We start from the raw sequence: 14,400 nt of genomic DNA, 5'->3' as shown, positions 1-14,400 counted from the left end.
TGTAGACGAAGTTTTTGACAGCGAAAGAAGATTTGGCGGGAAATAATTAAAATCTCAATGGTGTCGCATCGCCATCTATGTAATATTCGACTAACTATAAAGTGGCGCCAATTTCAAATAAGAATTGCCGCGAATTTGCAATAAAACTAAAAACTACCCCATTTAGGCTTAAATTTAAGGAAAAAGAAAGGCGTGAAAGTTCAACAAAAACCATTATATATTAACAACTATTATCTGACTAATTACAAAAAGTATTTTCTCAATATTTCCGCTTCCTTAGCCATTTCATCTTCATTTCTAAATTTATATTTTTCACTTTTATCATGATCTTGAAGCTGTAAAATTAAAATTAAAAAAATTTAATGATGAAATTAAATTTAATTAACCTTTTTTTAACCTCAAAATAGACGTCATCATTTCTTTTAAAATCATTAGGCCTTCTTGGTAAGATATGAACATGGACGTGAAATATAGATTGACCGGCATCTATTCCATCTTGAATTGTTAAAGTAGATGAATTTGCATTGAACTCCTTTTCAACAACCTTCTGAACTCTTTGAGCTGTTGCGAATAAGTCCGAAATCTCCATGGAGTTTAATTCTTGAACCCTTTTAACTGGTCTAATAGGTGAAATCAGGACATCTAATGATTTCAACTTTCAAGTCAAGGATTTTTAAATAATTTATTAATTTTCACTAAGTTTTTAAAGGATACGTCCAGGAACCACGGGTTTCTTATTGACAAAGGCCATAGAAAAGGCACTTTTGTAGAAAATCTGCGATGATTTGATCTCAACCTGACCAAATTGATAAAACTCCTGAGTGTTAATATTCATTTCTCTCATATCAGGAATAGAGCCATAAATCTCGGGTCTCCGATGTTGAAACACTGGCATTTCAGTTCTAATCTTTGCGATATAATCTAAATCAATTTCAGCCAAGACTAGATTGGTTCCTTCTGAACACGAAGCTACGATCCTTCCCCATGGATCCACAATCATAGCGTGTCCATAAGACGACCTTTTAGCATTGTGTTTCCCAGTTTGGGCAGCGGCAATAACGTAACATTGACTTTCAATAGCTCTTGCTCTTAATATGGCCTAATAAATTTAATTTTAACTATTAGGAAATCCAGGAAAAAATGGTTAATTACTAATTAGCCTCACTTCCCAATGGGCCATTCCAGTTGTTTGGGTGAAAGCTGAAGGGTAAGTAATTATATCAGCCCCTGATTTTGAAAGGGCCAATGAAAACTCTGGAAAACGCATGTCATAGCACTAATTTTAAAGTTAAGGACGCTGAATTAAGCTTAGACTTCAGGGTTCCCAAAATGACAAGGATACAATCCCGAGTCCAATTTTCCCAACTGGACTTTCAACAGGTTTAACAATATGATCACCAGCTATAGTGTAATCAGATTCCTTTAAACGTACACTGCCTTTAATTTCAACATCAAAAAGATGTAATTTCCGATAAACTGACGCAATTTCGCCTTCTTTGTTAACAATAACATGGGCATTTTGGATTTTATTAGGTTCATGATCAGGTCCCTTTGTAATACAAACAATTAAGTTGCGATAAAATAATCAGCTTTGATATGAAAAAGGGGGGTACAATCTTAATTACTTTCTCGTGAAATCCACCCAAAGATAGCCATACATTATAGTATTTAGCTAATTGTTTCATTCTGAGCATGAAAGGGCCGTCTAAAGGTTCAGCTAGCTCTAATGTCTGAGCTCTACTCTCCCCTATTAAGTCAAAAGCTTCTGGTAGAAATACAACCTTTGCACCCTGTTTGGCGGATCTTTCTATAAGTGACTGGCAAGTTGAAAAGTTGCTTTCTCTGTCTGAAGTTGATGTCATTTGACAAACAGCCACTAATCTACCTGCACTTGCAGTGGACATTGTTCTATATTTTTTTAAATTTCTAAAGGAAATAAAAGAAAAATATAATATAGCATTCAACATTATGATAATTCTTTAAATTCCTCGCTTACAGTTTAATTGGATTGTGGCAAAATACACGTAACCTATAACTAAAACTAAAATAAAAGAGCATGGAACTCAAATATTTCGCCATAGACTTCAATTTCGTTAAGCCTAAATGTCAAGTGCAAAACTGCATTTCTGCGCATAACAGGCGGGAAATTCAAATCTATTCAAGCCACGTGAGTAAGGTGAATTATAATTATTAAATCACCACTGAAAATGATAAAATCACTTAAAATGACCTAAATGTAATTAAAATTGTTTAGCGTATTGTAAAAGTGATTTAACTAATATTATCATTAAATAGTGATTAATTAATTTCATTAAAAAGTTGAAACACAAAACTACCGCCCCGTAGCGGTGAAAGACGAAAATTCAAATTCTAGAGGGCCGGTAGGCCCTTCTAGATAAGATCCCACACCCTCCCGTAATGTTAAATGAAAATTCACAGATTTTCGCCGATTTTCCCATAGGAATAACATGGGGTTTTTGGTGCTCCTGTACATCGAATCATTTAAAAACTAAAGCGAAGTTACGTTTCGGAATACTTTCAATTTAACAAGTAACTATTCAAGGTGTGCCTTTTTCAAGTTTCATGAAAATTAATTAAGTCTAAGTATGTTAATTTAATTAAAAATGTAAGTACCTCAAAAGATTATTCTACAGCAGACGACGCTAATTGTTCATTACTCTACAGTAGACGACGCTAATTTGCCCTTTCACCGCCTTGAAACTTTAACTTGATATTTTTCAATAAATATAACACTATATTTATCAAACATTCCTCTGGCGGGTCTAATTTTCGTTTAATTATGTGTCTCGGTTGAAATTCTATACTTAAGATACCTTTTTAATTTATATTTTAGATGTTAGTTTCGACCAAGGCTTAAGTTGGCTTACTTAGGCCATGGATTTATAATAGAAGCTTACGCTTCATGGATATTTCACTGTAGCCTTCAGTAAGGCATTTTGATTTTAAACACATTTATGTCATAAAAATTCGCGCTGATGACGTAGAAATTGAGGCAAACTTTTTTCTTTCGGCGCGCGTGCGCGCGCGCTTTTCTAAAAGTAATTTCGCGCGCGCTTTTCTAAAAATAATTTCGCGCGCGCTTTTCTAAAAATAATTTCGCGCGCGCTTTTCTAAAAATATTGTCGCGCGCACTATTAAAAATTAGAACTCAATCATGTGAAAAACTTCAACCCCCCTCTGAATTTGCCTCAAATTCTACGTCACAAACGCGCGTGCCATGCTGGTACTATTTCAGACGAGGAATAAATGTTGTGCGCGTTTTAAGGTGAGTGAAATATCAAGGAAGCGTAAGCTTCTATGATAAATCCATGCTTAGGCAGACTATTGAGTGAGTCTATGCAATGGGTGATTGTAAAAGCTTGAAGGATAGATGGATCAGTGTTGGAAATAAGGATTTTTCTAAAACTGAACCTGTGGCCTAGGTATTTTAATTAAAATAACTGGCCACGGTGCCACTCACTGTAAACGTACAAGGGCAGTGAACGCAATGTCATGGATAATTGAAATCGTAAAGTGGACTGTAAAAGATACGGCTTTGATAGTTTAAAAATCGTGGCAGGGTGTTGGTTTTGAAGTTGACTATAAAGCTCGGGTTCTAAAACGAATTGTGAGCCGTATATTAAAAGAATTAGTAGAAGTGTAGAACCATTTTTAACCTCGTCCTAGAAGTGAAAAATTTTGCATTTCAGGCAAGAAATTGTTTTATAATAGATTAATACAAATGCAGACTGAAGGAACAGATATTATATAAAAAAGGACTTGGTTTGCCCAAGCCTAAAAAACAAAACGATAAGAGTTTTTTCCAGTTGACTGAAGCGCGGATATTTTATTTTTCTATATAATTTTAAAGACAATCCGTATTTTACTACTCTTTAGAATTTAATTCAATCTCCTGATTTTACTGGTAATGGATTTATTTCCTATAAATTAATTGATATAAAAAATTACTTATCTCAGATTTTTCAACAACAATTCCATTTTCGTAAAATTTTATCATGAAAAATCTGAGATAAGTAATTTTGGATCTTTCCTATTTACGAGGCCGCCTTCGATAGTGGGATTTTTTTTAGTAGGATAGTAGTAAAAATAGTAGTATTTTTCCTAGATCAAAAAGCTAGACCGATGACGGAGAAAATGCTATGAACAGCTCTATTTGAATACTCATTAGGCATATTTCAGAAGCAACGTTTTCGTATGATTTTACTGTTTTAACAGTTTTTGATTATTTAACCTAATGTTCTCAGCGAAATTTCCCAAAAGAAATTCATTTTGTACTATTAATGCGCTCAAAATAACGAAACATATGTCACCAAAGTGAACTTCCCCACATCTTGGCCTCTCAACTAGGTGTCTATAGTCGCCCTATTGTGAGGCCACTCCTAATCTCGTCTGTCTCTACACGGAAATCAGTAAACCCCATCTCTACTGGCCTCTCAAGTAGGCCACTACTGACGCATAGTTGAGCGGCCAGTGTAATAGTCCATGGTTCCATTTTGCTTGTTTATTCTCTACTGGCCTCTCAAGTAGGCCACTACTGACGCCTAGTTGAGCGGCCAGTGTAATAGTCCATGGTTCCATTTAGCTTGTTTATTCTCTACTGGCCTCTCAAGTAGGCCACTACTGACGCCTAGTTGAGCGGCCAGTGTAATAGTCCATGGTTCCATTTAGCTAATTGTTTATTCTCTACTGGCCTCTCAAGTAGGCCACTACTGACGCCTAGTTGAGAGGCCAGTGTAATACTCCATGATTCCATTTTGCTTGTTTATTCTCTACTGGCCTCTCAAGTAGGCCACTACTGACGCCTAGTTGAGCGGCCAGTGTAATAGTCCATGGTTCCATTTAGCTTGTTTATTCTCTACTGGCCTCTCAAGTAGGCCACTACTGACGCCTAGTTGAGCGGCCAGTGTAATAGTCCATGGTTCCATTTAGCTTGTTTATTCTCTACTGGCCTCTCAAGTAGGCCACTACTGACGCCTAGTTGAGCGGCCAGTGTAATAGTCCATGGTTCCATTTAGCTTGTTTATTCTCTACTGGCCTCTCAAGTAGGCCACTACTGACGCCTAGTTGAGAGGCCAGTGTAATACTCCATGATTCCATTTTGCTTGTTTATTCTCTACTGGCCTCTCAAGTAGGCCACTACTGACGCCTAGTTGAGCGGCCAGTGTAATAGTCCATGGTTCCATTTAGCTTGTTTATTCTCTACTGGCCTCTCAAGTAGGCCACTACTGACGCCTAGTTGAGCGGCCAGTGTAATAGTCCATGGTTCCATTTAGCTTGTTTATTCTCTACTGGCCTCTCAAGTAGGCCACTACTGACGCCTAGTTGAGCGGCCAGTGTAATAGTCCATGGTTCCATTTAGCTTGTTTATTCTCTACATGGCCTCTCAAGTAGGCCACTACTGACGCCTAGTTGAGAGGCCAGTGTAATAGTCCATGGTTCCATTTAGCTTGTTTATTCTCTACTGGCCTCTCAAGTAGGCCACTACTGACGCCTACTTGAGCGGCCAGTGTAATAGTCCATGGTTCCATTTAGCTTGTTTATTCTCTACTGGCCTCTCAAGTAGGCCACTACTGACGCCTAGTTGAGCGGCCAGTGTAATAGTCCATGGTTCCATTTAGCTTGTTTATTCTCTACTGGCCTCTCAAGTAGGCCACTACTGACGCCTAGTTGAGCGGCCAGTGTAATAGTCCATGGTTCCATTTAGCTTGTTTATTCTCTACATGGCCTCTCAAGTAGGCCACTACTGACGCCTAGTTTAGAGGCCAGTGTAATAGTCCATGGTTCCATTTAGCTTGTTTATTCTCTACTGGCCTCTCAAGTAGGCCACTACTGACGCCTACTTGAGCGGCCAGTGTAATAGTCCATGGTTCCATTTAGCTTGTTTATTCTCTACTGGCCTCTCAAGTAGGCCACTACTGACGCCTAGTTGAGCAGCCAGTGTAATAGTCCATGGTTCCATTTAGCTTGTTTATTCTCTACTGGCCTCTCAAGTAGGCCACTACTGACGCCTAGTTGAGCGGCCAGTGTAATAGTCCATGGTTCCATTTAGCTTGTTTATTCTCTACTGGCCTCTCAAGTAGGCCACTACTGACGCCTAGTTGAGAGGCCAGTGTAATAGTCCATGATTCCATTTTGCTTGTTTATTCTCTACTGGCCTCTCAAGTAGGCCACTACTGACGCCAAGATGAGCGGCCCGACACCTAACCTAACCCAACCCAACCCAACCCAACCCAACCTAACCTAACCTAACCTAACCTAACCTATACTTATCTAGTTTGAACGTTAGGACATATCTGTACTGGCCTCGCAATTAGGCCACTTAGGACACCTAGTTTAAAGGCCAATGTGATGCTTCCATTTCGTTTTTAATATTTATTCACGAACGGCAAAGTAGCCCACGATAAAAACATAGATAAGAGACCCATGTATTGTCCCTAGTTTAATTTTGCGTGTTTATTATCTACTGGCCTCTCAAGTAGGCCACTACAAACGCTTAGTTCAGAGGCGCGTGTAATTGTACACGGTTCCGTTTTGCATGTTTATTTTCTAATGGCCTCTCAAGTAGGCCACTACCAACGCCTACTTGAGAGGCCCGACATGGAATTTCACCCGCCTCGCCTAAACCTAACCTAACCTAACCTGGTCTAATCTCGTTTGAACGTAAGGGCATATCTGTACTGGCCTCGCAATTAGGTTAAAGGCCAATGTATTATTCCAACATTTCGTTTTGCATGTTCATTCTGTATTGGCCTCGCAATTAGAACACTTAAAACGCCTTGTTAAAAGGCCAGTGCATTACCCCATTTCATTTTTCCTGTTTATTCACGAAAGGCTGTATGCGCCTCTTTACACGGAAAAAGACAGTAATATAGCAATGTTTTGGAAAAGGCGGCAATTTATGGTTAGTGAGAAATAATTTGGAAATGGCGGTAATTTATGGTTAGTCAGCAATATTTTGGAAAAGGCGGCAATTTATGGTTAGTCAGCAATATTTGGAAAAGGCGGAAATTTATGGTTAGTCAGCAATATTTTGGAAAAGGCGGCAATTTATGGTTAGTCGGCACAATGTAGCAATTCATACTATTTTCTCCATCATAGGTTCCGCTTTTCCTCGTAGGGGGAATACTACTATTTTTACTACCATCCTACTAAAAATTTTACCACTATGGAAAACGGCCTCTAAAATAGGAATGACCCGTAATTTTTTATATCAATTAATTTATAGGAAATAAATCCATTACCAGTAAAATCAGGAGATTGAATTAAATTCCAAAGAGTAGTAAAATACGGATTGTCTTTAAAATTATATAGAAAAATAAAATATCCGCGCTTCAGTCAACTGGAAAAAACTCTTATCGTTTTGTTTTTTAGGCTTGGGCAAACCAAGTCCTTTTTTATATAATAGCAACTTGAAGCCACGTGACTGCCTTGGTGGCATCAAGCTTGTGCCGGGTTTTAAATTTGTTCTAACTTGCATAAGTGTTATTTAAAGTTTAATTAAATTAAAATGGTTTTGGATATCGAATTATTTCGTGATGATAAAGGCGGAGATTCTAATAAAATACGGGAACTTCAAAGAAAAAGGTTTAAGGATGTAACTTTGGTGGATAAAGTCCTAAATGCCGATACAGCATGGAGAAGACGTGAGTGTTCTTAAGCCTTGGCCATAGAGAATGCATTAGAAATTTAAAAAAATAATAGTGATGCAATTTTTGCATCATTCTAAACTGCAACAATGTATTCTTTCCTTAGTTCGTGGCCAATTAGATATTTTAAATAAATTTAAAAATCTATGCAGCAAAGAAATTGGTAATAAAATGAAGGTAAACATTACATTTGACAGTTCATAATGATGGCTTGGCATTAATCTTAATTAAGTTAATTTTAAAAGAAAAAAGAGGCACTCGGAGATGACAGTCCATTACCACAGTCAATTTTAGATACACTAGATAATTTAACATCGGAAATACTCCAAGTAATTAGTACTTCAAAATTGCAAACCATATTCAAATTATAGTTAATTAATCTTATGTTTTACTGGGTTTAGCCATTAACTATTAATCAGATTAAATCAGTTCGTAATTTGTTGGATGAGAAACTAGAAAAATGTACTCAAGACGTTGCTTTGAGAGAAACTGAGAGGAATGAATCTATCAAAGAAATTGGAAATTTGCTTCACGAGTCTGTTATTATAAGTAATGACGAGGTACGATACGTTATAGTTGTAGTTTTAATTTAAAAATTAATGTAGGCAATCTTGAAATCATTTTTAGGATGAAAATGGTGTTGTTAGAACATGGGGTGACATTGACATTGAAAAGAAATATTCTCATGTTGATTTAATCCACATGATAGATGGAATGGATGGTGAAAGAGGTGCGAGAACTTCAGGAGGAAGGGGATATTACCTTCTGGTAAATTTACCAGCTAACCATTTTATCCGTATTATTAATCAAATAAGAATTAAGTAATTAATTTGCAGAATGCAGCGGTGTTCTTAGAACACGCGGTGATCCAATTAGCTCTTAGAATCCTTCACAAAAAGAATTACAAGCCAGTTTATACTCCATTCTTTATGAGAAAAGACGTAATGCAGGAAGTGGCCCAACTTAGCCAATTTGATGAAGAATTGTACAAGGTTATTGGCAAAGAACAGGACAAGTCCGGGGACACTAAAGTGGATGAAAAATACCTGATTGCTACTTCCGAACAACCAATTGCGGCCTTCCATAAAGACGAATGGCTTCCAACTGACATTTTTCCTATTCGATACGCGGGAATTTCAACTTGTTTCAGACAAGAAGTCGGCTCTCACGGAAGAGACACGAGAGGCATCTTTAGAGTTCATCAATTTGAGAAAGTTGAACAGTTTTGTTTGACTTCCCCTCATGATAATAAGTCATGGGAAATGTTTGACGAGATGATTGCAAATGCCGAGGAATTCTGTCAAGTTTTGGGGATACCTTATAGAGTAGTTAGCATTGTCTCCGGTAAGGAGACTTCTTGCGAGCGTCAAAACACTATAGTTCTATAGTTTTTAACCCCTTTTATCACTAAACAGGCGCCTTAAACAATGCAGCTGCTAAAAAACTTGATTTAGAAGCTTGGTTTCCCGGATCCAAAGCATTCCGAGAATTAGTTTCTTGCTCAAACTGCTTGGATTATCAATCCAGAAGATTACAAGTTCGTTATGGACAAACGAAAAAGATGAATGCCCAAGTGGAATACGTACATATGTTGAACGCGACAATGTGCGCCGCCACTAGGGTTATATGCGCCATTTTGGAAAATAATCAAACTGAAACCGGTATCAGAGTGCCTGAAGCCTTAAAGCAGTTTATGCCGCCTGGTAAAATAATCTTATATAATAAAAATGATGACGCGAAGTTATATTAAATTTAATTGGCCTTATTCCTGATCAGCGCCACCGAGGCGTAGCGGCGACTTTTGGAACTATAATAATACGGTAGCCAATTACAGGTGGCGGTGGAGTCGATGGACTCTGATGGAGATCTGTTATTTTCTATGTTTTGAATCATGTGAATAGCCAAGGCTTAACAAGCGATATGGTTTCAAAAGTATTAAAACAAAGTTGATTTTACCTTTCTTATTCTGTCTAATATTATGAAATAAGACTTTCGGAGTAAGTTTTCATTCGATTTTGGTCTATTTGGAGATTATTAGGTTAATAATAATTAGTTAAAACATGTTTTTTGAAGTTGAAGCGGTAATAATCAAAACAGAGAAAATAACAGATCTCCATCAGAGTCCATCGACTCCAGCGCCACCTCTAATTGGCTACCGTATTATTATAGTTCCAAAAGTCGCCGCTACGCCTCGGTGGCGTTGATCAGGAATAAGGCCAATTGTAATTAAAATATTAATTAGGTTTGGAGAATGAAATTCCATTTGTTAAACCCGCTCCTATTGAAGAAGCTGAAAATAAGAAACAGAAGAAACAAAAGGATGCTGGTGGTCAAAAGAAAGAAGAATGAAATCATGTAATTGTGAAGGAAAAAAAACGGCGTTTGATTTGAATAATTAATATTAAAGACCTTTATCAAAATATAGTGTGTAATTTTTTTGGGTTTTTTCTTTTTTTAAACCAAATGATTTCTTATCTTCTCCTTTCGTGAGATTGTTCATCTTTTCCAAATATTAAACACTCGTCTTCACTTCCACTACTGCTACCTTCATTATCGTCAGAGTCAATTTCACTATGAGAGGAATAATCATCAGAATCAGTTGTTGATTCTTCCGAACTTTCATCAGATTCGTCATCGTCACTGCTTTCTTCTTGGTTAACATTTTCATTGTTTGGTTTGTTCAATTGTAACTGTTGCATTTCATTTGCAAGCTGGCTTGTTGATTCCTCCGTCCTCTCATTTCCTTCTTCATCAATGGCTAATCTAGCAGCTTCTTCAAGTTCAACTAATTCTAAACCAACATCTTGTTTTTCAATACAAATCTAAGAAAGAAGATTGAAGTAATTTTAAAATGATAAAGAAGTTTTTCAGGGTTCATACAACTTTTGGAAAACTGATTTGCCCGAGTTTTCTATCAGTTTCCCAGGTTTTTCCCCATACATTTCCCAGGTTTTTTCTCCATATATTTCCCAGGTTTTTTCTCCATATATTTCCCAGAGTTTCCCAGGTTTTTCCCCATTTATTTCCCAGGTTTTTTCTCCATATATTTCCCAGAGTTTCCCAGGTTTTTCCCCATTTATTTCCCAGGTTTTTCTCCATATATTTCCCAGAGTTTCCCAGGTTTTTCCCCATTTATTTCCCAGGTTTTTTCTCCATATATTTCCCAGAGTTTCCCAGGTTTTTTCTTCATATATTTCCCAGAGTTTCCCAGGTTTTTCCCCATTTATTTCCCAGGTTTTTCCCCATTTATTTCCCAGGTTTTTTTCTTCATATATTTCCCAGGTTTTTCTCCATTTATTTCCCAGGTTTTTCCCCATTTATTTCCCAGGTTTTTTCTTCATATATTTCCCAGAGTTTCCCAGGTTTTTTCTTCATATATTTCCCAGAGTTTCCCAGCTTTTTCCCCATAGATTTCCCCGAGTTTCCCAGAACACACACTCACTTTAGTTAGAGCTTCAGCCATTTTGACAAAAACTGAACTCCTATCAATAAATGTACAAATATTTTGATGATTATTAAATTTAGGCTTAGGTCGGGACGCTTATGTTCTTACTTTAAAGTTTGTATCCAGACGCAAATATCTGTGATGTAGAGTTCATTTAATAAGTAATAAGGGTCACTATTGTTAAAATTGGAATGAATGTCCAAGAAACATTTTAAAACCATTTTAGAACCTGAGAGAAAAAAACTTGAAATGATTAGCTTTAGTTAAAAATATTAATTAATTCAGTATACCAAGAGAGAGCAAAGTAATTGTGTCTTGAACAACTGTATTAGACAATTCCCAATTACGGTGTAGAGGATAACACAAACTACGTCTCATGAAAGACAATATTACAGAGTCCAAGGAGGAAAAACTCTATAGTTAAATAATTAAATCTTATTACTAACTAATTATCTTATAAATTATAAATTATATATAATATTACATCTAGCCAACATAAAGTGGAACTAAGTTTAGTTATAGTCCATGCAGTTTCAACCTATAAAATTTTAAAAATGTTAATTATAATTAAATTAAACTTAATTTAATAAAGATCTAATTATAATTATAATTAAAATTACAGTGTTTTCTCCTTCTGTTGTCCTAAAATTATAACAATACGCTAGAAGAATATCAACAACGCTAAGTAAAACTTGTTGTTTTAAACTATGATCTAATAGATGTATTAATATAATTAAGGATAAATTAATTTAATTAATAATGTAATTAAATTAAAAGTTTATTCTAGAATTCTGGAAGGATATATTCCTTGTTAGGTAAATTTCTCATTCTTTCTCGTTCAGATTCCGTGAATGTAATTAAAGATTCAACATCGGTGGTTTTATCCTTCTTTTTGTAGAGTTCAATATAGAATGGTAAATAATTCAGGATCTTTTTAACTTCGCTGTCTTGATATAAATCAGCTCTGAAGTTTAATTAAAAACTTGAGTTAACTTATTTTTAAACTTTGAAACTTAAGGTAGGAATTAATGTATTTTACAAGTAATGGTCATCGTTAAATTGTTCTTGTTCCAATTCAGATTTCTCTTTCTTTCTTTGTTGTATTGTTTTCTTATCAGGGTCTTTAACATCAACTAAATCAGGAATTTCATCCTGTACATCAGTTAAAACGTGGGTGGTTAAAGTAATAAGTAGTTAATGATGGCGAACTTTCACAATCATACTCTAAGTTTCGTGAAAACTCCATTTTTTTGATTAGCAAAACCGTAATGAGCTTCTTCTATTAACGTATCTTGGTCTTCCGTATATTGGTTTTGAATTATATTCCAACAAAATTCTTCATCTTCACTTTGTTCATTATTTCTGTCCCCTTTAATTGCGATTAAATTTAGATTGATCTATACACCAATTAATTAATTACGAGTGTTAATTAATTAAATTAATTACCCAAGACTTCAATGACAGGGGATTTAAAAGCTGGTTTTCTGGTTGATAATAATTTGGTTTGAAATTCTAACCCTTCGAAAAACTCCCCTTCATTTGATTTAGGTACATTAATTGTAAATGAGCCTGTATTTGCGTCATATTTTGCACTTTCCTCGCCATTTTCTAAAACATTTCCAGGCAAGATAAGACGTAGAAAGTATGGTTTTGAGTAGAATCGAAATTCATTGTTAAAAAACTCTATTTCAGTCTCCGAAACCTAAAAGTTAATTTTTTACTACTTCTGACATAATATGAGCATAAGTTTATAAGCTATTTTCCATAAGTGTGTCACTCGTTAATGAGAGCTTGTCATGAAGTGACGTAGGCGAAACGTCATAGATTCTCGTAAAGCGACGCCTGGTGAGGCCCTGTCAAAGGCTTAGTATAGACTAAATAAGAGGATGGACTGCAAAACCGAGTGTAGTCAATTCTCGCGTCGTTCTTGAACTAGCTCTCATTAAACCTCTAGCATTACGAAGTATGGGTAGTGACATACTTATGGAACATATCTTATAAACTTATGGTATGAGTTATGGGCAATGGGTGTACCTTTGTGTAGGGTGCTTTTATTATAACAATAAGAAATTTGTCATTCTGATTTAGCTCAAAAGCGGGGGTTATCATTTTTTTTACTAGAAACAAAAGAAACACTTCATGAAGAACAATAAAAACTGATAACAACTGATCTGTAGGGATACTGGGTGGTGGTTTTTACATCTAAGTCAGTAAGTCTTTATGTAGACAATATTTCAAAGTAAGAAATGGATAAAAGCTACTACATTTTCATAGCTTTAATTTTATTAAGTATAAACTTCCAACTTCAATTAGCCTTAGACTCTTCATCTAACAACAAAATTGGCCAACGTAAAAAAACAATTTACATTGTTAACTGACATTAAATTTCTAATAAAATTTTGCATTTTTTTAGCTTTATTTTGCTATGGATGTTCTGCCCTACTGACTGGTAACCCCTTAATTAAATTAAATTATATTCTTCAAAAGTTAATGACAATTAAAAACTAATAAGTACAATCTAATAGAACTTCATAAAACTTTAAAGTCATCTTATGGTCGTCTCTCAATCATTAAAAAGGAGCTCCAAAATATATGCAATACGAATAATTTTGTGGTTTATCAGTTTAGCCCACCCAAGATGGTTAAAACTTGTGAATACATCTTAAGTAAGTTGCGGAAATTATCTGTGTTGATATGTGCTAATATAAAGTACTTTTTATAGGCAACTATGAAACGCAATTAACAGAGGCATCGTCAAAGTATTATAAGAAGTATAACACCATTAATAATGCTATTTTGAAAGAGGAGTTTTGTAAATCTATTATTAAAGCATGTGATGTGATACCCAACGGAGAAGAGCTGGTATATTTTTAATGTGATTTGGATTTTTGAACAACTTTAATAGTCATGATATTTTTCTAAGATGAACATGGAGACCAACGAAGATTTGTAAATATGCAAAAACCCCACCACCATATAATATTTGTTTATTTTGTTAAAATGTCAAGTTGAAAGTTACAAACACATTACGAATTACGCATGCAAATTTTCACTAATTAAATTCTCACGCTAGGCCTTGGCTTTATCGCCCTTCTTTCTATATCGTAAATTAATTACTGTAAATAAATATTACCTTATATAAGTGCTTCTTATTTTTGAATAAAAGAGGTTACGTTTCCATAAATTTGACTATACTGAAACCGAAACTATCGCTCCACGTGTTTCTACCAAATTTGACTTTTCCAAAACAGCAAGGGACATAAGCCGGAAATCACTCACAAACCAAAG

The 14,400-nt window shown here is 35.5% G+C and overlaps 5 protein-coding genes across 7 annotated transcripts in view; 2 read left to right on the top strand and 3 right to left on the bottom strand.

The window, feature by feature from the left end:
- The window catches only part of LOC149588609 (calcium-independent phospholipase A2-gamma-like), a 34,068-nt gene that overhangs the window by 15,248 nt on the left and 4,420 nt on the right, over positions 1-14,400 (bottom strand). The gene's annotated exons all lie outside the window — the stretch shown is intronic.
- Positions 200-3,221, bottom strand: LOC149588614 (deaminated glutathione amidase-like). Of its 2 annotated transcripts, none has more exons than XM_089862399.1 (7): positions 1,997-3,221; positions 1,626-1,926; positions 1,343-1,549; positions 1,166-1,276; positions 715-1,099; positions 398-642; positions 200-335 (listed from the first exon to the last, which is right to left on the bottom strand). In XM_089862399.1, exons 1-7 carry the CDS (start codon positions 2,077-2,079, stop codon positions 243-245), a joined length of 1,425 nt encoding a protein of 474 aa, XP_089718525.1. In that variant the 5' UTR covers positions 2,080-3,221; the 3' UTR covers positions 200-242. The 2 variants fall into 2 exon arrangements, with proteins under 2 accessions (XP_089718525.1, XP_089718526.1); XM_089862400.1 differs by having other exon boundaries at positions 1,782-1,926.
- On the top strand, positions 3,572-10,087 carry LOC149588613 (serine--tRNA ligase, cytoplasmic-like). 2 transcript variants are annotated; one of them, XM_089862398.1, is made up of 9 exons: positions 3,572-3,710; positions 7,566-7,664; positions 7,774-7,844; positions 7,913-7,996; positions 8,069-8,227; positions 8,295-8,435; positions 8,504-9,011; positions 9,083-9,370; positions 9,910-10,087. In XM_089862398.1, exons 3-9 carry the CDS (start codon positions 7,839-7,841, stop codon positions 10,014-10,016), a joined length of 1,293 nt encoding a protein of 430 aa, XP_089718524.1. In that variant the 5' UTR covers positions 3,572-3,710; positions 7,566-7,664; positions 7,774-7,838; the 3' UTR covers positions 10,017-10,087. The 2 variants fall into 2 exon arrangements, with proteins under 2 accessions (XP_089718524.1, XP_089718523.1); XM_089862397.1 differs by lacking the exon at positions 3,572-3,710 and having other exon boundaries at positions 7,409-7,664.
- LOC149588611 (protein SHQ1 homolog) lies at positions 10,049-14,377 on the bottom strand. Its single transcript, XM_089862396.1, has 12 exons — positions 14,246-14,377; positions 13,147-13,229; positions 12,559-12,814; positions 12,336-12,481; positions 12,152-12,264; positions 11,916-12,076; positions 11,733-11,833; positions 11,597-11,650; positions 11,403-11,526; positions 11,221-11,341; positions 11,110-11,149; positions 10,049-10,489 (listed from the first exon to the last, which is right to left on the bottom strand). Exons 2-12 carry the CDS (start codon positions 13,219-13,221, stop codon positions 10,139-10,141), a joined length of 1,542 nt encoding a protein of 513 aa, XP_089718522.1. The 5' UTR covers positions 13,222-13,229; positions 14,246-14,377; the 3' UTR covers positions 10,049-10,138.
- Positions 12,851-14,252, top strand: LOC149588612 (uncharacterized). Its single transcript, XM_089862406.1, has 6 exons — positions 12,851-13,120; positions 13,234-13,461; positions 13,526-13,561; positions 13,638-13,778; positions 13,835-13,974; positions 14,036-14,252. Exons 2-6 carry the CDS (start codon positions 13,359-13,361, stop codon positions 14,063-14,065), a joined length of 450 nt encoding a protein of 149 aa, XP_089718532.1. The 5' UTR covers positions 12,851-13,120; positions 13,234-13,358; the 3' UTR covers positions 14,066-14,252.

The sequence above is a fragment of the Phalangium opilio genome, unplaced genomic scaffold (genome assembly GCF_054372755.1).
Source record: "Phalangium opilio isolate 3A_F unplaced genomic scaffold, DU_Popi_V2 ptg000540l_1, whole genome shotgun sequence".
Classification (NCBI taxonomy): Eukaryota; Metazoa; Arthropoda; class Arachnida; order Opiliones; family Phalangiidae; genus Phalangium; species Phalangium opilio.
The sequence above is the reverse complement of the archived record's forward strand: the minus strand, read 5'-3'. Positions and strand labels throughout refer to the sequence as shown.

Coding starts and splice junctions, on each gene's coding strand:
- LOC149588612 (XM_089862406.1), top strand. CDS start 13,359: ATGGATAAAAGCTACTACATTTTCATAGCTTTAATTTTATTAAGTATA. Junction 13,562..13,637: donor ATGTTCTGCCCTACTGACTG/GTAACCCCTTAA, acceptor ACAATCTAATAG/AACTTCATAAAACTTTAAAG. Junction 13,779..13,834: donor AACTTGTGAATACATCTTAA/GTAAGTTGCGGA, acceptor TACTTTTTATAG/GCAACTATGAAACGCAATTA.
- LOC149588614 (XM_089862399.1), bottom strand. CDS start 2,079: ATGGCGAAATATTTGAGTTCCATGCTCTTTTATTTTAGTTTTAGTTAT. Junction 1,927..1,996: donor TGCCACAATCCAATTAAACT/GTAAGCGAGGAA, acceptor TATTTCCTTTAG/AAATTTAAAAAAATATAGAA. Junction 1,550..1,625: donor TGGGTGGATTTCACGAGAAA/GTAATTAAGATT, acceptor TGTATTACAAAG/GGACCTGATCATGAACCTAA.
- LOC149588613 (XM_089862397.1), top strand. CDS start 7,529: ATGGTTTTGGATATCGAATTATTTCGTGATGATAAAGGCGGAGATTCT. Junction 9,012..9,082: donor AGTAGTTAGCATTGTCTCCG/GTAAGGAGACTT, acceptor ATCACTAAACAG/GCGCCTTAAACAATGCAGCT. Junction 9,371..9,909: donor AAAGCAGTTTATGCCGCCTG/GTAAAATAATCT, acceptor AATATTAATTAG/GTTTGGAGAATGAAATTCCA.
- LOC149588611 (XM_089862396.1), bottom strand. CDS start 13,221: ATGATAACCCCCGCTTTTGAGCTAAATCAGAATGACAAATTTCTTATT. Junction 12,265..12,335: donor GAGTTTTCACGAAACTTAGA/GTATGATTGTGA, acceptor ACTGATGTACAG/GATGAAATTCCTGATTTAGT. Junction 10,490..11,109: donor TGGCTGAAGCTCTAACTAAA/GTGAGTGTGTGT, acceptor CTTCTTTCTTAG/ATTTGTATTGAAAAACAAGA.